Consider the following 21,819-nt stretch of genomic DNA (forward strand, 5'->3'; position numbering starts at 1 on the left):
ATCCGTGCGAATTTGTGGCAAAGAAATAATGTGCGCACGCCAAGCATGAGGCAGAGACGGAGAGAGAGAGACACACACAGAGAGAGAGTAAAGAAAAAAACGCCTTTATATTCCTTCAATTCAGTGTGTGGCACACATGCAAACTTGTCTTGGTGACATGATTCATTCGAACAACTTTAATATTTATTTAATGAAATGTTTTCTATTCGTACACCCATAAACAAAGTTCGTTTTTCTTTTTCGCTGTTACTCTTTCGGTTTTTCTCGCTGTTCTTGTTTCCATTCTTTCTTCGGTCGGTGCTTTTTGGCTGTCGGTACCGATTGCAAGTGAGTGTGGCATTGGTGACAAGGGGCAATCCACTCAAAAGTAATACATAATACCTGCGAAGTAATACGAAGTAATACTAGGTAAAAGTGGTATTACTTTTGATAAAGTAATACTCCTTTTAAAAATAATACTATTGTTTGAAAAAAGTAATACTAAAGTAATACAAGGTAATATTTACATTAGTATTACTTAAAGTAATACTAATACACAGTATTACTTTTGAGTGGTTTGCCCCTCGATTGGTGATGTAGAATATATATTCCCATTTTTGTAGCGCGCAAATATTTATGTTTGAGATCGATGTTGTGGCATTTTTGTGGCGGTTTTTTTCTCTGGTTCATTCGTTCCATCTGTCTTTTTCTCTTTCTGCACTTGTGTCGTCTTGTTGTGATTGTGTAAGTGTAATTCATCGCTGCGACAAGTGTTGCTTGCTCGTTGAAACGAACTGTCGACAGAAGAATAAAGAAATATCACTCACATACACACACAAACTCACCACCCGCGCGTTCTTATGTGCTTCTTTTCTTTCTGGCGATGTTTCCGCGTTCACTCTGTTTGCTTTTTCTTGATGGCAAATCATGATCATATGTTCCTTTATTCTTTTGTTTGTCAGTTCGTCGTTTAAATCATGATTATCTTGAGCTTTTTTTTTTCCTCCGCCATTCTCACCTCACCTCATAATATTTTCACCACTTTACATTTGTTTTGTTTTTTTTTGTGTGTTCTTTTTTTACTCTTGATATCACCCAATTTTTTCTTCCGCTCTTCTCTTCCTCCATAGGTCTACGAAAAGTTTACCCGTATTACTTCACATTTACGACATTCACCAAAGGTCGTTGGGTAGGTGAGAAAATTTTAGATGTATTCGCTCGTGAATTTCGTGCCCATCCAGCTGAAGAGTATGAACGTTGTATCAAGGCTGGAACATTAACCGTTAATTATGAAAAAGTGCCAATCGACTGCCGATTAAAACATAATGATCTGTTAGCGAACATTGTCCACAGGTAAGTGTGTCGTGCACGTGGGCGCTTATTGCGCTCACCTACTATTTATCCTTTTTTTTTGGGTTTCAATGGTTATACGTAAAACATACAAAAAACAAATTATTCTTAAATTATATATATACAAGCATTCAATAGGATTTTCTAGAAGGTCGGTCGTTGAGAAAATTAGAGCTGACGAATGTTACATAGCAATAAAATCGATTTAATGTGTAATAGTTGTGGTGTAGTTTAAGGGGTTTTCCATCATATATCGATTTAACTTAAGTTTTATCACCATTTTGTTTATGCATGGTTCAATTACTCATCTGTGCTGATTAAATCTGATTAAACGGCAAAAATTGAACAAACATTTTTTTTTCTCCTGTTCAAAGAACTATGCTGCTTAGCTAATAAATATTGAAACTAATCTCTTAGTGCACGAAGAATCTTCCAGCAAATTACACATATGACGGCGCGGTAGCGCGTGTGTTAGCATTCATCACGAGTCAAACATAAAGCGAGCAAAAGCCCCGCACGGTGGCATGTTAATGAACGGTAATGGCTTAAATGTGTGCATAGTGTATGATTTATAGACAAAGAGCAAGAGTGAATGAGAGAGTGAGCGAGAGAGAGAGTGGGTGAGAGAAAGCCAGGTAAAATGCGCACTTGCTTTTATCAGTTAAGTAAACGCAATCAGTGGAAACGCAGGTGTTTTATCGACCTCACAGATCAAATGCAATCTAACGAAATAATCGCGCGCGCTAAAGCACATACCATGCACAGGCACACACATACACACAACAGACTCTGCAATGTAGAGTCTACATTCCATTTTCCAAATTAAACAATAACACATTCTCAATGCAATGGTTAATTTAATTTTAACCGTCTGCTTGCCAACGATAAGATCCGATCGAACAAATTGGAGGTAATTTTTCCGATTTCTCCGCCAAATCACCAACGCTTTGAACAAACGAAAATGGAAGAGAAAAAAAGAATATTGAAATAGAGGAAAAATTGCAGTTTGTTTCATTTTATCGTTTTTTCACTAACATCCATTGCCAATGTCTGTATACACATTGACTTTGGATAAATTGTATCGTTGATGTACTATTTAATTGATCAATTTTCACATACATAAACATATATATAAATATCTATATAGATTTTCATTCGGCATTCCGATTTTGAAATGGATGTGTGTTGTGAAAAATGCACGAACACTAAATAATATGGTAGCCGAACACGTTTTGGTATCTCCTTCGGGCCATGCCATGCTAGCAAGCGTGTGAAAAAAAGAACAAACCGAGAGAGAACAACAGTGCGATGGACGCGCGCTTTAATTAAAACACAGCGCCAATCAACAAATCGCTGCAGTGCGTCAATTCAATTCCCCGACAGCTCAATTTGTATGGATGTGCAATAAAATTCGAAAATTAAAAGCTTCATTTTATTGAATTGCATTCGGGGGAATTTGCTATGCTTTTTTTTGCATTATTTTGTTGTCTGAATTTTCGATGAAATCGTTGATTCGTTGGTCATTACATCGAAAAAGTTGGTTACATAGTAATTTCGTGTGCGACACTCAACACTAAAACGTTAATGTGGAATATTATTATCGAATGACAGTTGTGAGCATAGCTTGACATATACTCAACACACTAATAAAGCTGAAGACGCGTTGACAGGCGAAACGATGTTAACGGGATTCGAGCCGCCAGTGTTCAGTTCATAAATTCCAATATCGATTGACAACTAAATTTTTATGTACACATTTAAAAGTCATCAATTCCAATGCGACGACCGAATACATCATCAACAGCCGATATAACGTATTTCATTCACGAATGTGTTTGTGTATATCTGCAGAAACTCTAAATATGGCTGCAAGCATTTTGGTTGGTCGTCATCGTTCTCAAGCGAAGAAGAAAAAAAAAATTGTTGAGTTTGTTTGTATGAAAAAACTTGTGTACTAGTATACCATCGTCGATTCGTAGTCATTAAAGTAGTTTTACGCTCGCAATATTTATCAACAACTTAACACCCAGCCAGCCAGTCAGCCAGCTTGCAATCTACATGCACGGCGAATAGCGACGCTCTTTTTGGTCGAAGTGTTTGAACTGAGGCGGGAAATAAACAACTAAATAGCGTAAATTGCTCGAACCGCAGACATCATAAAAATAGTTAACGTTTTGCGTCAATGGTTTTCGACGTAGTTTTCTTTTTCTCTCTTCATGGTTGTTGTTGTTTGTTGTCGAGATATCCATCGCAACTTTATATATTTTACAAAGAAATTATACATCCAAAAAACGTTCGTCGTGGCGATTTTTCATTACTTTGTGTGTGTATATCTTGGAATTCATTCTGGAGCACGCACAGCATGTAATGCTGACTCATTGTAAGAATAAACACATAAAATTGAAAGAGACCCGCGGCAGACGATTGCCATTTTTGGACATAAAACAACCATTCTTACATATATATATACTGACCTTTTAACGACAAAGGAGTGTGTGTGAGAGTGTGGTGGGGTTTTCAGTCAGAACAATAAATTGCACAAACATAAATCCAACAGTCAACAAATGGTCAAATGCTCACCATCGCCACACTTCAATCCATATTTAATATCATGTGTGAATCAGCAAAATCAGCTCACACACTCCAACTGAAGAAAACAACAACAGTGAGGTCTCTCTGTCCAATTCAGACATCGGAATGAAAAGTGGAAAATTACTATTTTCGAACATACATATATAGTATTCATGTGAAGTGTTGACTTATTCGGTCGAATCGATTATACCATTTTGGGAAGCGCAAAAGCCAATCGAAATCGATTTCGAAGTTTCATGAATTCATCGAATTGGCTATGAATTTGTGATGACGTTTGTATTATGAACAGAACAATCGGAAAACTAATGCGTAATGAGCAATAATGACCTCACCAGAAACGAAAGAAGAAAAAAAAATGCGAATCGAATTTTTTTATTATGGTTTATAACCATGAAATTCAATATATTGGAAATAAAGAGCAAATTTTATTCATAACATTTGAAATGGAATGATTGCTGCTGTGAATATCCCAATTAAATTACAAAACCATTGTGTGCCATTGAACACGCATAAATTTTAGCCGTCCATCAGTGGTCAAAAGCGTATGCCGTCGTAATTTATCATTGAGTGTGCAGAATTTATTGGCGATTTAATGTGTATCAAAACGACAGTGAGACCCAAAATAATCATGTCCATATCGTGAATCGTGAACGGAAGGATGTGGAACAGAAGAATCCGATGCAAACAAATCGAAACATCTGCTTGAACAAGTTTCTCAAGACGAACAACATTTTGAAATTGGTCTGACAGCGATTTTAATCGGTTGCCTTGTGTGATATATGTGGTCTGACAAATTGCAAGCGCCAAAGGAAAAAAAATGAAGAAAAACAGAGTGTAGTGGGTTAGCGCACACTTTTCACTTCTTAAAAATTGCATGTGCTATTTTCGTTTGGCCGCGACGAAATGTTTATCGAGCAAGCGAAGCAGCTCGTGATTCACCAAAAAGAGATAGAATCTGAAGAGGAGCAAACGTATCAGTCGCAGTAGCATAGAGCAAGGGAAAAAAATGAAATTGAGTCGCTTTTAGAAACAACTTTATGCAAACGGGTCTTTTGACGGTGGACAAAAATACTCGACTGGCAATACACTTGAGAAAACTACAAAAGTGTGAAGTCAAGGCGAAACTCACCATATTCATTCAGTGTACAATGTACATAGTCTGTACGCCATGTGACATTATTACGTTTATTTTGCATACATTTATGCAACCAAGGTTCAATCCAAACGGCCACCCGCTCTCGTTGTCCCCAAAAGTGTTAACAGTTGAGCATATACTTTGCTCATAGTGTTTTTTCTCTCATTTGGCACACAATCATTCATTTGTAGTCTTGGAAAAGTATCAGCAACAGAAGTAGCAGAAGTCGCTGCCACCGTCGCTCTTGACTCACACACACGTAAAAGATATATCGAGTGCTAAAACAGCATAATGCTGGTGCTTCATTTGATTTAACCGAAGATTGCCTCTTCATCGTTCTGCACAAAATGCAATTTATCTCTCTCACTTTTACTCGTGCAACCGAAACTTGTGCATACCGTACATACATCCATTTGTTTGGTGGAAATTTCAAATCATATAAATATATTCGAAATCATCCCCTTCGGCCTCCATCTCCCTCTCTCTCTCTCTCTCTCTCTCTCTCTCTCTCTCTCTCTCTCTCTTCGGTTGTACGTGTTATTGTTGATTTTGTTATAAATAGAATCTATTTTACTTACGCCATGATTTCATGACTATTAAAAAAAGATTTTGCTGAAATGTATATGGTACGAGTAGATGAGTCGTTTGGGGAAGATGGAGAGCAAGTGAGCTCGAATGCCGGACGATTACAATTTAAATGGTGTGTGGCATGTTTGCAACGGTGCTTGAATGCAGCAGCTTTTGCTCGTTCGCTCTTACTTTGATTATTTTGAAATCCTTTGAATGATCGCACAATGCACTAGTATGTATATGTGGCTTGGTTTCGGTCTTTTCTTTTTTGTACACAGGCACATACTCTTTCGACGTTTCATGTCTGCTTCACTGTATCTCTGCATGGAAATAGATGAATTAATTTCCCAAAAGCATTTCGAGTGGCAAAAGAGTTTCGAAATGGATCCATAGCACATACCACACCACCAACACCACCACCACCACACTCGCATACTTTCCCATTCAAATCGAAAAATATTCTACGGAATGTACTCAAAATATTTGCGTTTACTTTTTCTTCTCAAGTGTTTTGATATAATACTCGACACCAAAACCGAGGCTAGAAGATATGCAAGTTGTTTTGACTAGCTTCCCAACACACACACAAACACACTCACTCAATAAGTTTAAAGGCGAAAAGGATGCGAGTGACGACGGTGTGTGTTTGTCTCGGAGAAAGAACAAACGAAAGCACGAAATGCCGAGAATTTCGTTGAAATTTACAGATATACACAAACCAAACGTTGGTAGAAGCGAAGAACAAGAATGAGAGATAGAAGCATAGAGCGAGAGAGAATGAGACGTCAATGTAATAGGATGAAGTTGCGGGCATTGTATGTGACAGGCATTTATGCAACAATATTCATGAAAATTCACACATTACATGCTCCGCAAACAATACACCATTTGCGTTTGGTATCTTAATAAAACTAACAAACATGGACACAAACAACAACTAGCGACAGCTGCATCACCAGCAACGCTGATATTCGGTGTGCGAGAATGCATCAGCATCGCCTATAACCTCCCTTGATGCCTCATTGCTTTCGCTTCACTTTTGCTGTGTGTGTGAGTGTGTTTTGGCAATAGATTTGTTTCGGTTTGCCATTCATGCCGTTTCCCTAACAATGTTATCCCTATTTTCTCGCGCTACGTGTGTGTGAGAGAGAGACGATGTGTTCGTTTCATTTTTTCCTCATAAATGCGAAAATTACTACTTGCTCAGAAGCACACGAAAACGGATTTAGTGCTCATGCATTTTGAAAGTCTTGTGTCACGGGACATAATACATGGTGTGTATCAATGTATCTGCCAGAGTCACTTGGGAAACGAAAATGTAGCTATCTGCCAACAAGTAGATCGGATTTTTGCAATGAGAGAATGAGAGAAGTTGGCGTGAGAGAATGGACAAGTTGGGGAGGAGAAAAGCGTGAACTTAGAGACGGAAAATGTGGGAGAAAGCATAATGTGTGTCTTCAGCAAATGCATCAACCAGTCCATCGTAATTCAATTTCGAGAAAACATGTGACCTTAACAGGACTTATTGAAATCAATCAACAAAAAAATGGTTTGCTTCGATCAGCAGCATTTCATGTGTTTGTGTTTGACTGTGTATGCGTTGCGGTTGTTACTTTGAATTGCATTGCGGTAAATAATTTTGATAAAGAACATCATTTCGAAATTGCATGCTGCTATGATGATGTTGTCACAACATTTCAAGAGATGAAGTAATTTTAATTCGAAACATTTCAGTCGAATTGCTGTCGAAATGGATTTCATCTGCGGATGATGTGCTTCATATTCGAACGTGCTCCGTTTCATTTTGCAATGTCACATTGTCAATGTGCAGAATCTTCACGTGTTTTCTTGCCACTCTCATCGTGATCTGTACAACGGTTACATAATAAATTTCGAACAAGCGAATATTAAGCACACATTGAAAGAGGATTAAGGTTTTCTAATCGGTACGCTTCCTTTGGTGAAAGCCAAAGTAAAAAAAAGGACCGTACGTTTTTTCCTTGTGGATTGACACAAACGATAATTTATTGTTAACAAAACTCGAAAGGCAAAAATGTGGAAAACACAGAAGCACACAAAAAAGCATAGCATCCAATACAACCACCGATCAACAACGAAATCAACCAACATATTGTGGTTTTTGGTTTGCCTAACCGAACAATGAATTTCCTTTCTCTTGCCCGTTATTCCCTTTCTCGTCGAACAGTGTGTCGATTTGCTTTATCAGCACATACAACCCATACAGGGGAAAAAAAGAGACCTGGACGCACCACTAGATTGTGTGACCATGTTCACACAAAGTGAAATTTTCATGTTTTGATTTATAGTTTTTGAACTGTGCACAATGCACATCGAACCGGAAACAAGGGTACATTGAAGTGCATGTAGTTTGGTTCAGCTTTTTTTACCTCCTATCCCTCCTGTATCCATCGTTTTGTATTTGATTTAATGTATGTGTGTATGTCCCATTTCACCTCTTCGTTCGCCTATTATGTCGTTCGGTGTTGATTCTTTTTTTTCTCTCCTCTCTCAATGGATCGGAAATAATTTCCAAGGGAGCATATTTTTATTTAACGATAGATTTGCCATGGCACTGTTTTTTTTCCGCTTCACTTCGATACGTGTATAAGTATATAAAAGATGGATGTGTACACCAGGGTGTGTGTACAGTGTACACGCTTAGGTGTGCTCAAAATGATGAAAAACTACTTGCATGGTGAAAGGTATTATGGCTGATGGCAATGCAAATCGAAAGCAAACATTGATTTGAATCACCGTCAACTTTCGATCCAAAAGCAAAAGAACAACTCGAACCGGATCGTCGTCGATTTTCTCACCCTAGGGGCCTCACGCCAATTTCCATATTTAAAATATGAACAAATAATATGAATTTGTTTATGTTTCAACATATTAAACAGATATGTATGCATAATTTCAATTTTGCTCAATTTTGTTCAATAAACCGACTGTCAGCAGAACCATGTCTAATCTGTTGACGTCATTATCGCTTCAAAAATTATGGAAGTGGGTTTTGGTGGATCCTCAGGATTGTTCACAACCGCTCCTGGTTCTGGAAGTGGATCCCTTACATGATTTAAAAAATACAAATAGATTTTGCCAAATAAAATTTGGCGTGAATCCCCTAGTTCTCACCTGATGAGAAGGATTATGCGACGGGTTGGGGCGGGATGAAATACGAATAAAGAATTATGCAGAAAATGTAAAAAGTAGAAAATTCAAGAATTGATGGTGATTTTGAGACACTTTTTTCTCCAACAAACACACATACACATTACACACCCCATTCATATTTCATGCCGATCAACAAGTTCGTCTCTCTCTCTCACTTGGCAACCGATGCACCACAAAACTGTAAGCACAACAATATGAAAATTTGCTGCCAGATGAATAGAATGGAAAAAAGAATCCAAAACAAATGTAGTGAAGTGAAGAAAATGAAAAATAGCAGAAACGGATGGAAAATTTGTAGCAATAAAGCTTATACTGATGGCAGTCAGTACAGACGCTTGGAGAGGATGAACGGGACGAAAATGGATATATTTTTTTTTTGCTTTCTTTGTGCGACAAAATAGAAAGGGAGAAAAAAATGTCTCAAGTACTGTTTTTGCCACTTCTTACTTCAAATGAAAATAATTGCGACTCTTTGCTGAGTGATTTTTTTTTCTGATGATTTGTATTGCAATAATGAATGCTTCGAAATGCTTCTGGCTCGAATCAAATGTGTATTGTTTTGGGTTGTTTTTGACATCGTGGTTATTGTATCGGTCAAGCATTTGCCATTAAATTTCAACATCTCTTGAGCTATGACCTGTTTTCTTTTCCACGGAAAAACTCGAACTATCGAACCAATGGAAACAACACAATGTAAATCACTCGGTGGTGGGAGTAAAAAAAATCGCCTTGATTTTCCATTTTGCAATTAATAAATCTGCCAAAAATGTACGTATATTTTATGCGAATTTAATGGCAAAATTAATACTTGTTTGCAAAATCTGTGCCAAAAATCGCGCGGTGCAATAAAGCAAATGCAACAAAGTTGCTGCACAAAATCGCACAGTCGTTCAAGGTTTACAAAGACAATTTAATTAGTTGATGAAGTCGCAACCGACTCTTGATTTTCACTTGACATTTTACTATCACCGGACTGCGTTTTATCGTCGAGATTTTGTGTGAATATTAAAATTCAAGTCGAATTTTAGAACGTCGTCGTGTGATCTGCAAGTTTTCCCGTAAAACTCTCTTGAGGAAGAATGCAGATTGTGTGTGTGTGTGTGTGTGACTTCGTCACTTCCTGTGAAAATGGAAAAATATATGATGATTTCTTGCAGCCAAGTTGCGAGTGAAATCATCACTGCCAGCTATGCAATAAATTCCAATCTACTTTAACTGCCATATATCATCGTGGAAATTCTTTCGACGCTTTCAGCGTCGCAAAGTCATGATATGCCAAGCCAGCCATTGAATGTGGAGAAAAAGAACGCGTCTATGTATGCGTAGAAAGAGAGAGAGAGATGGAATGACATGGGGTTGGATTGAATAACACCCGACTGTGCACATGCAAAGTTATGTGTTTTGCTTTGCAATTGTTCGTGCAAAATTGTTTATGGATTTTGTAACATTGCACGGGGTTCCGAAGCACATATCCTAAAGAATGTGCAACACTGTGTGTATACAAACATCAAGTTTTGTAATCAATATATCATAAATATGAATTCCATGCGCTGAAATGTAAATAAACGAATCGAATAGAAATATGTTTTGCTGCTGTTACTGTTGTGTCGAGTTTACTTTTGCGGTGGATACGAGAAAAAGGAATGGAATCACGTTGTAAAAACGAAATCCTTCGATAAAAGTCAAACTACCATTATAAAAGAGTTTGAAATTGCCGTGACGAGCATTTGATTCGATGGTGCGATTTTGCCATTTTTACGACAAAATAAAAATGGTCGAACCAGCAAAATCTTTTCTCCAAAATGAAAAACTTTTCCACAAAGTTTTCGTTTGGCAGTGCAGTGTTGCATCGAATTGAAGCCGTTGACCGATTAACTTTCATTATAGTAATTCAATAATTCAAATTGCGTCGAAAAAACGCTTGATTTTTCGTCCGATGCATAAAGCTAACATATGCATAGAAATAATAACCGAATGGGAAAATGAATTGAAATTTCAACTCATGCATTTTAAATGATTTTTTAATCGCATCGATTAAAGTTCATGATATACAAATCGAACGAGTTGATGATTATTGTGCAGTCCAAATGAATTCTCTATTCAATCTTTAAATGAACCATTTCATCATATCCGCCCGTTTAGTCATCATATTTTGACAATGTGTACAATTTCACAGCATTTATGATAACTGTATTTTGTTTCGATTGACCTCGATGTAAGAATATCATATAACATTCCGGACCATTCGGTCATATTGAGATGCTAGAGAGAGAGAGAGAGAGAGAAACATCTCAACTTGATGACCGGCTGCATATATCGAAAAAAGATTATAGAGTTCCCAATGGATTGGAGTGAGTTTTCCATTCGAAAGCATAACTGTGCGGTTATCTTTGGATTTATTCACTGCCATCCGAACGAACATAATTTCGAGTAGAGAATCGACAATTCGTTTCGGGTTGCTTGCTGCTGCTGCTGCTCCTGCTATACCCACTTGAATTTATGATGATTGCTGTGAATATATGGCTGTTATCACACCCAGTTCATCCTTCGGAATAAGCAATAAAATGAAAAGCACGCACATTTGATGAAATCCATAACCAATGCTTAGAAAATGTTGTTGTCGATTGACGAATGCTCTACCGCACACGCACACACACACACACACACACGCACACACACAATTCAACTCAATGAATTTCACTTCGATGTGCGCTATTGTGTGTTGCGTTTGTATTTTGCCAACGTCGACGTCCTTTTTCGAACGGCGATGACGACTCCAATGGGATATATACACACATTCTACACAATTGCCAAGTGTGTTTGTTATCAAATAAGAGAAAGTTGGTTGCATTGTCGTCTAGAAATTGAGATGGATTCGAATTAATTGCATGGCTTTGATTTCGAGTTCTCTTTTTTCTTCTGAAGCACGCATGAAATTTATTTAATGCTCACTTCAGCTATTTATCATTTGATTGTCTGGTGGGCAAAGCGTGTTTTCCATTGTCGACAAATATCTCATTTATTCCGATTCGTCAGACCAAAAAAGAAAAGAAAATGATCATGAATTGGTAATGGGATGAAAGCGAAGAAAAAAATCATTAGAGAACATGAAGCGAACATAATAATATGATTATGATTTGGATGTGCTTGTAACAAGGTAAAGCCATGGGAGAGAGAGAGAAAGAAACGCACAGTTGTACGTAACAGCTGCTGCTGAGATCGATCATTATCATCGGCGCCATTATTATGTGTTGAAAATAAATGGAGCGCAGAATAAAAGATGCCATTGCGATGATTCAATGGGAATGCAATTGAATTCCAAGTGCTGTTTGCACCATAGCCGAACCGAAGTGCTCAAATGATTTCATCTGAAATCGATGTCATAAATTAAAAATGAGGCAAATCGGTCCATTGCTCTTTGACACCAACGCATAAATATTTTATCGCTTAATATAACCACACGAAATGCGATAATTTTCGTACATATGCCATTGTTATGCTCTCGCTTGATGATATGTGCTCGGGAAATGGTGCAAGCTCGTGTCGTTGTATGTGTTACAATTCGTTTTAATCCGAAGAAGAATGTTTCAAAACCACAATACATTGAATTATAACATTAAATAGAATAGTTATCATTCAGAGATTAGAATTAATTAAATTACAGCTTTAAATCCATTTCTAATGCAACTTTGTTGTTAACCACTATATATACTTACTAACATTTTCAAGTTGTTTGATTCTCTTTCGTTTCTTTTCTTTCTATCATTCTGTTGGGTTTTTTTCTTGTATTTATATATTTTTCTTTTGTGAATTTTTTGTTACTTTTTTTCGAATATCATTTTTCACAAAGTTACTTTACACAATTACCCCATTAGAAAAAGACAATTTTGAAGAAAAAAAAACAAAAACTTGCAAAAAAAGAAAATTGTTTGACCAAACAAGTGTGTGTTCGTATTTTTTCCAGACATGAAGTACCAGTCACTAGCCAGCCAATCACAATCGTGCATATGGACGATGACATTGTGGTTGTTAATAAACCGGCATCAATTCCCGTAAGTGGCTTAAACGACTGCCATTTTATCAAGTATTTTTTTTCATTAATTTTTTTTCTTCCTGAAAAGTTTTTTATCAAATTGAAAATATGTTTTTAATTGTAACAAAGTGAAATACGTCAGTTGGATAAAAGTGCTTTAAGCTGATGTATTTTGCGATTGAACGTAGAAATTTTATCGATTTAATTAAGAACACTATGCAAGACTCTTAATTATTCATCATAACTGAAAATGAATCACTGATTGAATTGATAAAATTTCTACTTGAAAAAATATTTTTTGCTTCTCAATTGTATCCCTTTACCTTTACCTTCACCATCAAAATCTCGTTTCCCCGTGGGAGAGAAAGAAAAAAAGGCCCAATCAAATGGATTTTCCACAACAACCTATGCACACACTGTACCATAATATAATATAATCCCTAATTGAAACACCATGAAATGTGTGAGTGCAATAAAATCCAACCATTTTGATTGCACTGATATGCACCGCGTTGCTGTTCCCATCATTGATTCAATTAATAGCGCAACACTGTCTTGCTTTCTCTTGATTGCGCTTTAAATCAAATCATTCGAAATGATTCATTTGATTATAATGTGCCAGATCAAAAAGTGATTCCCAATTAAATTTCATGGACGAATGGACGAACAATTTTTGTTCCAATTTTTTTCTTTCTCTCTCTGCTTCATTTAATTGAATTCAAAGTTAATGCATATTCGTATCAATTGAATTTTTATTTGTTCTTCCATATTTACTGGAAAACTCATTCCGTGAAATGGTGTTTATCAATGAACTCAAATACATAATAACGTTCATATGGTTACCGAAATCATAAAAAGAGATGAAGAATCATATTGCGTTTTTATTAATTTTCCAGTAAACCAGATGATTTACGCCGGAAATGGACGTGTGAAGAGAGTGAAAGAGAGAGAGAAAATTATTATTTAACGTCATTTTATGCTCAGAAATGCAATTTTGCCTGAAAATGAAAGAAAAAAAAACCGATTTTGCGACAGGGTATAATGTAAATGTCGCTGTAAAATCGAATTTAAGCTAAATATTTGTTGTCACTTTGTGTTAAATGCATGAAAAATGGCCCATCCTATTTGCATTCTCATTGAAGGCAATATATTTCGGAAGTTAATAAATATGAACCTTAATGATTCCCATTTGATTGATATCTCATATGCCCTCAAGGATGAAAATTGTTTACCAAAAAAATTGAACGCTTTATTTGATCGGAATATTATTAATATTCACACATGGAATTACCTCATGCACAGAGGTAATACAATTTAATTACAAAATAGTTTATTATTTCACATATATCTATCCATAGAGGAAATGATCGTAGGTTCCATCCGTCCGTATAGTCAAAACATGTAATATGATAATGCTTTCACATGGCTGAATGTTTTCATAATGCCATTCAATTCATATTGCATTATAATAACCTGTTTGAAAATTCAGCCATATCTGCTTTCTGAGCCAAACACACAAAAGCATGGCATTGAATGAGAGAACCATTGAAAATGTGAGCTCATTTAATTTATCGCACAAAATAGTGAATTATTCGAATTAATTGCAGATCCACTTATCTGAGATTGTGTGTGGGTGTTCGGTTCAGCGCGAAGAGTTTGTGTGTGTGCATTGCCAAAATATCTCGTCGACACTATTCAAAATGATGTTATTGCAAGCAATAAATTAAATTCCAAAACTTCCAAGTGGCATTGTTAACGCGCATTTTCGATTTCAAACCCGAATTTAATAGGCTTGTATTATGAAGTGATAGCTTCAGCAAATGAAAAATGAACACAGCTATGTTCTTTGGCATTTTAATATAGTTCTCGAATAGAATAATTGCCGGCGAGGAATATGGATGTGAAATGCCAAGTGAATACACAATATTAAAATGAAGTCGAACATTTCTTGGCATCAATGCTAATCGAATCGTAAACTAGACAAACAAAACGAAACGGAATGAAATGAACGATGCACGCCGTGCCACATCATCGTGTACAGAATTTTGGGATCGAGTATCACTTGTGCTAAGTCCGTTTGCTATGATACATAGTCTCTCAACGTGAACCGGAACGACCATTTGTTTTTCTGTAATGAACACACGCACAATGCGCGCCTGGCACCAGCAATTGAAGTAGCAAATTTATTGCTTCAGAAAATCGCTTGCCAGTCCATTGTTTCTGCAATATTTTGCTGCTGCTGCGAGTGAGTAAGCTACTGACTGAATGTGTATTGTGTTTGTTTGCACTTGTTATGCTTGTACAATTCATGCCAAAGGTCCTAAAACAATGACAAGATTTTGCTCACGCTCAAAAACATAAACATTTGCCGCCGCTTCAAGGGTGTATTCAAGCAAATTTATTATAATAAACGTATTCCGTAGGCAATCATAAAATGTACGCCATTGTGTCAGCCCATGAATGAAATGTGGACCGATGAAACGCATGCCATCGGAATGCATAGACCGGTAGTAGTGGCAGTCATGGTGGCGATGATGATGACGACGACGACGCGACGTTTAAAAACATTGAGACCAGAGTATTTAGAGTTGTCATCGTTATCGAAAATACCCTTGGTGCATATTTCATGTTTGTAATTTTATCTGTTTGTAAATAAAAACAATGGCAAGTGACACAACACATACACACACACACACAGATAAACAACAAGACTTTCAAAAAATGCGTCGGTGTCTGTGTGCTTTTGTGTGGTGCAAACATCGGACGCGAAAGAGATAACATAAATATTTGATGTGTACACATAAATCGGGTTATAACCAGTGGCGTTCATTTCCTCTCACATTTGAATGTAACATTCGTACACTAATTGTAAACGAAAAGCATATTTTACCCAACAAGCAAGTTTTGATTTATTCGAGAGAGAGAGAGAGAGAGAGAGAGAGAGAGAGAGAGAGAGAGAGAGATCTCCACCTTCGCGATTCTCGGTCACTTCACTCGGCTCCATCTTCAAATACAAATTGCAATTTTAATAACAACAAAATACCCATTATTTGCTTTATGGCAGCATCTGCCTGTTTTCATCCAGTGAATGAAGACGTATTTTCGTAATGCTTGCTTCAATTGGGTATTGAATGAAATTCCGGAAATTCAATTCGTTTCGCTTTGAATGGAACAATTTGCTAAAAATTGACCGATTCGATTGATTTGATGAATCTTATAATTGACAGTTCGGTCTATCCCGCTCTCGGAATTGGAAATAAATCAAATTTTCAAGAAGTTTCTGCATGAATGAGTCGCTTTTAAATTTTCAATCGTGCAAAATTTCCAGAAAATGGCTCACATTCACTTCTGGTTCATTATAATTGAAAGAGATCTATTTTCGCTCGCTCAAAAGAGGATTCTGTATGCTTGAAGGATTCAGCGCATGTTACCCATTAGAATGTTTTTTATAAAATAAATTGCTGATCGACTTGAATTCAAGTATTTTCCTCCTAAAAGACCGCCGAATGAAAGAAGCCATTAAAATGAATTCACGGTTTATCTAACCATCCCGAATGTATAAATTTAATTGATTTAAAAAAAATGAGGCTTAACAAACCTGCCTCCCCTAATCTAAACGTATCACAAACACACGTATGAACGAAATGGGCGCACATTGCCCGTCATTTTCCAATATAGTAATTGATTGTTGAAGAGGTTTTCATGTTTTACATTGATGTAAACGTGATTTCAATGAATTTTCCATTCCGTAGCGTAATATTTATGTTCAGTCATTAGGGCTTTACATTCGAAATGAGCAAAAAAATGTTTTCAAATGTTGTATGTTAGTATGTTAACATCTTAATTCGATAAGTTGTATCATTCTATCGTTTGTTCTTCTATTTTCGGGATCGACGACTGTCCCTTTTTCTTTGTTTTTTTTTTTCTTTAATCTTGTGGTATGTGTTTATTGAACTGTGACATCGAACGTACACAACACATACGGAACGAACTTTGAATACATACCAATTCTGAAATCAACCACCAAAATAAAAAACAAATGTACAAATCAATCTAAAACAAACTGAACAAATACCAAAATCAGGCATGAGACGCCCGTTTTAGATCATCCAATCAAAATAATCTATATTGACAACGACCTTATTGTGTTGGACAAACCGAGTTCAGTGCCGGTGAGTAATTTAATTGACAGAACGCATTCAAATCCGTCTATTGAACTGATGATGAGTTGAGCACAAAGATTTGCATTTGTGTGTATATGGTTACCCCTTTTATGTTGATTTGCTAGTTTTCAAGCACAATCGAATTTCGACAGCGGCTCCCCCACTTGAATGAGTCAAGAGCAATTTTCCCAGCACTCAAACACACATTCCTAATAATGATTAAAAGAAAAGAACAAAATAAAAATCGGGTCATTTAGAGCAAATTATTTAATCTAACACAAAAATTTAGCTTTTTTCATTGAATGGGATCCATTGGGATTGCATGATGAAAACTAACCGATTGCTTGAAAATGCCAATTTACAACTTGAAATCATAAGAAAATATGACAACAACAAAAAAGGTCCACCTGTCCGTTATATTCAAGTCGCTCCTGTAGGACACGAGCCGCAGTTTGTAGAATAAGTAGAGCACATAAAACTCGAACCTCATTTTATTAATTATGTTCTCTCAATTACCGTAATTGCCAACATAGCGCCTTGGTCGGTGGCGCTCACTCCATTAGATGAATGTGCATATTTTTTCTAACTTTGTTGCTGTTATCCTGTTTGTAGTTGTACAATGTACATCGTCATTTCAGACTCCATTGCCATACAATAGTTAATGACTTTCCTGCTTACTATCTATTTATTTATGTTGCTTTCTTCCTTTTCTCCGATTCCGTTATTTATTTCCGCCTCTGCACCGATGAATATATATATACGCGATCTATTTTTCCCGTTCGAATCTTTTCCGGTTGTTAACATTCTGGCTCGTTTATAGCAACAAATATTTGCAATCGAGTGGAACCGGAAGAGATAGCGAGAGAGACAGGGAAAGAAATTGCCATTTGTATTTGTATGTTTTGTTCTTCGTTCGTGTGTACGTGAAAGTTTTATCCTATGCACACCGTTTGCTATATCACAGCAATGTATAGTATGAATTTGATCTGATTTTACGATAAATCCTTGGGAATATATAACACAATTTACTCAATTACTCGTTCATTCTTCGATACTTCATATACATCTACATGGATTTTAATGAATTGTGTCGTAGCAATATACCTTTTTGAAACATTGAAAGTGGAACGAAGCGCTTATTATTATAGATAAGAGCCTGAAGCATTTGAAATATGCTTTTGATCTTCGATATTCATATTTCAATCACTTACACCATTCAACTTAATCATTACTGATATGTCAGTTAAGCGCTCTTTTTCTTTATTTTAATTATTTTCCAAAAAATGATGGGTGTTAGAGTGCTGCACTTGAACATTTTCCACAGAAGATTGGATTTAATACGAGCAGGCATTTCAATTACAGTATTACATATATATATATACATGGCGTACTAAATTAAAAGACATTCAATTTAATTGGCTACATGTGTAAGTGAATTGACAAAATCGGTCAGGACGAAGCGCGCACGTTTCAGTGCTGTGCAAGTGACGTAAGATACCTTGTTAATTTAATAATTCCACTTGAACGTCATCGGGTTATTACAATTTTGTAACAAACGGAAACATACGTTCAAAGAAAATCAACCGCAATAGATTTTATCATTGTGTAACAATTCCAATTACTAAGTGAAAGCTCACTAAATACCACACGCCAATACCACAAAACCAAACTATCATATGAGATACTTGGAAGCTGGCTTACGTGCCATATTTTCTATGAGAAATTTATTGAAAATCCCTTTTCTGATACATTTTTGGATGATAATTCCTTGCGCCTTCGCAAAAAAAACCATCTGCGAAATGTTCTGACAGCAAGTGGAAAAGTTCCATAGTTTCATGTATTCAAGCTGAATGGAAAATCATAGTCGCACACATATCGGATGTGTGCGTGATGATTACGACAAGAAGTGCTTTTTAGTAGCACTTACTTAAGTAAAATGACTACTACAGAAACTGTTAGGCACGTGAGAAATAACATTTCAAGTGTCGATGCGATATAGTTTTGTGGAGCAGCAGCAGTAGTAGCATATAGTTACAGCTCAGGGCATCAACGAAGGTGAAATGGTGCCAGTGAGTGCGCGTCAAAGACACACGATGAGCACGTCTGCTGAAGCAATTGTGCATCTACAATTTATCGGCATGAACACGAATCCGAATGTGATAATACAAGACATGCTCCTCAATTATATCATGTGCGGTGTTTCATTGTTGCGACGGAATTTTCCGAATTATTTATTCATCTTGAGAGAATTTCCCAAAACCGAATTCCACTTTCTATCTCTATCTCCGTCTCACTTTTACCGCACTGCTCAAGTGCTCAAGTGCTCGTTTTGTGAACATTTAAATTATGTTTTGCATCGACAATATCAAGAACAACAACAATAATAACAGCAATAGCATCTACCAACTATCAATTAGAATGTAAAATGCTATGAAAATTCAGGCGTATTTTCTCTTTAGCAAACCACACTTACACACAAAAGCACCCGAGCCCACTAATGCGATCTACAAATACAAAGCTCGACCGAGTCGTTTGTGTGCCTCCCGTTTCGTATGGAATGGCATGGGCGAGAGAGAGAGGAAGAGAGACTACGATTTAAATTGGAAATTGGCGGCGACATCCCTTTTCCCATTGCATAACCAAATTCAATATGTTTCAAGCAGAATTTAAACAGCACAATAAGAAATCACATCCCAGACCACATACTCTCTCTCTCTCTCTCTCTCTCTCTCTATGTCTCTCTCGCTCTGTCTCTTCCACTTGGCCTCAGAGTATGGCTGAGTGTGTGCGCCTCTCTAAGTCTTTACATATGCTTTCCGATTTTCAACATTACCAACACTACACCGAACCGACACCGCAAAATTAATAAGCAAACACAGTACATTAATTTTATTACACCTTTATGCTGTACGCCAAGCGAAATCCCAAATATAATGTTGCCCCGATTTGTGAATGTGTTTAGAAAATTGTTACTCGTGCCTGCCTCGAACTCTCTATCTGGCCATCTAGCATAACTCTCGAGCGCGCGCTCTCTATCCCTCTGTTTCTCAGGCGCCACATATATCGTGCTTTCGCTCTTTGTGTGCCTGTATATTAAACGTGTTTTCATATTGTAAATTTGAATCGCTTTCCGTTTCTATCATTGTGTACGAGCACTGCATGTTTGTGGTCTGAAATTAAATAAATAAAAGTTATAAAGAAAATCGTTTTGAGAACCAAACAAACCAGAAACCATTTCCTCTTCGTTTCCCTCTCCCTCCACCTCTCTTCCTACCACGTTCATCGTTCTCGTTCAAGCCGTTTCACCTTTTCGTCTTTGGATTTGCTTTGGAATGGCATTTGCGGTTTTCGCCGCAGAGGAGAAAAAAAAGTTGTCGACTTCAAGTCCTTCAGAAGCGCCTCAAACGCATTCACTCTCTCACACACGAATCGCCATAGCCAAATTATACATATGCAGATATCGAGCATTTACATATGAAAAGGCACTTTTACCACGAATCCACATTCAATTTTCAGCATTCCGAATGCGTTGCGAAAATGAACGAAAAGTATAAATTTTCAACCGGGCTCGAAAAGGGTTGAGGGAGAGAAGAAGAGAATCGGGTTGTCGAGAATAGATTTCTATAATAATATAGCTGGATGTAATGTGTGCATAAATTGTTATGCCGTGTGTTTATTGCGCGTAAACAGTGTAGTTCATTTATATTTTGTGTCGCAGTAGCTCAAACACACTCGTTGACTGATGAATGCGCATATGGAAATCGGTAGTGACACCGCTCTTTTTTGCTATTCAACTGTTAGTGTTACTATATACATATATATTTTTTGGCCGACGGCAGCAGGTAAAGTTGTAAGTGGACAATCTGGTGGCAAACAAGCAAACGAAAATCCAGTTTGTTGAAATTGCTTTGGTGGATTTAACATACTGCCTGCAAGGTAGACAATGTACCAAAGTTAATTTGATGAGTATCATGCGACACACAAAACTAAATACGATTAAACAAAATAAAACTGCAATGGATGAAGAAAATGGAGGGCGGAATGTGGGAGGGAAAGGAAAAAGTTTTGTACTTTGGCATACAAGCTGACTATTTGCATGGTTGATCCATATGTTTGGAACTGTGTTGTACACGTATTTTGATCGGACGAGAATGATATGCCAAGCTTCTACAGTTCCACACATTCAAATCCGGTGCACACAGTCAACATTGACTGGTAAAGTTACTTGATTCCCTTTTGCACAGATTAGTTCACACATTGATCTATTTGAACAAATACGCACACCCGAAAATGGATATCAACAATGACATGCCAAATGTGAACAGGAAATGTCGACGAAAACGTTTCACATTGCGTGGCCAAAAGAGCATTCCGTTCTTTGGAAATGCCTCTGTATACACACAACACACACAGTTGCATCAGAATGTTGTTCCTGATCACTCTCGCTCACTCGCTCGCTCGCTGGCTCTGTCGGTTTAACAAACCATGTCTGGCACAAAAGAAAGGTTTCAATGCGATTAGGAGAATGGGATTAAGAGTGTATATGTTGCCTTTGTTTCAAGCCACAGCATCGATGATATGAGAAACAGGGAGAGAAAGAGAGGGTAAAAAGGCAGTGAAAGAGACAGACCGCATTTCGAAATCTGTCTAGGGCATATGTTGCTCACTTTCACTAATTTAAAGCGCATTTACACGGGTCCTTGTTCATTCATTGTTCAGTTCGCATCGGGATTGAATTGAATTGGATCGGATGTGTGAGTTTATGCAGTCACCAGAGGGAGAGAGAGAGTGGGAGAGAATGAAGT

At 37.0% G+C, this 21,819-nt stretch overlaps 1 protein-coding gene across 5 annotated transcripts in view; it reads left to right on the forward strand.

The window, feature by feature from the left end:
* Window positions 1-21,819, forward strand: part of LOC129565153 (pseudouridylate synthase RPUSD2-like) — a 233,904-nt gene that overhangs the window by 199,115 nt on the left and 12,970 nt on the right. For all 5 annotated transcript variants that reach the window (XR_008687583.1, XR_008687582.1, XM_055439712.1 and 2 more), the window contains 2 exons: window positions 1,110-1,332; window positions 12,783-12,870. Coding sequence is in view for 3 of the 5 variants with exons in the window: in XM_055439712.1 (XP_055295687.1) it covers window positions 1,110-1,332; window positions 12,783-12,870 (311 nt within the window). In the remaining 2 variants the exon portion in view is untranslated. The remainder of the gene's footprint in view (window positions 1-1,109; window positions 1,333-12,782; window positions 12,871-21,819) is intronic.

This window comes from Sitodiplosis mosellana, unplaced genomic scaffold (assembly GCF_009176505.1).
Source record: "Sitodiplosis mosellana isolate CC-2019 unplaced genomic scaffold, AAFC_SMos_1.0 Smas_scaffold_2, whole genome shotgun sequence".
Taxonomy (NCBI): domain Eukaryota; kingdom Metazoa; phylum Arthropoda; class Insecta; order Diptera; family Cecidomyiidae; genus Sitodiplosis; species Sitodiplosis mosellana.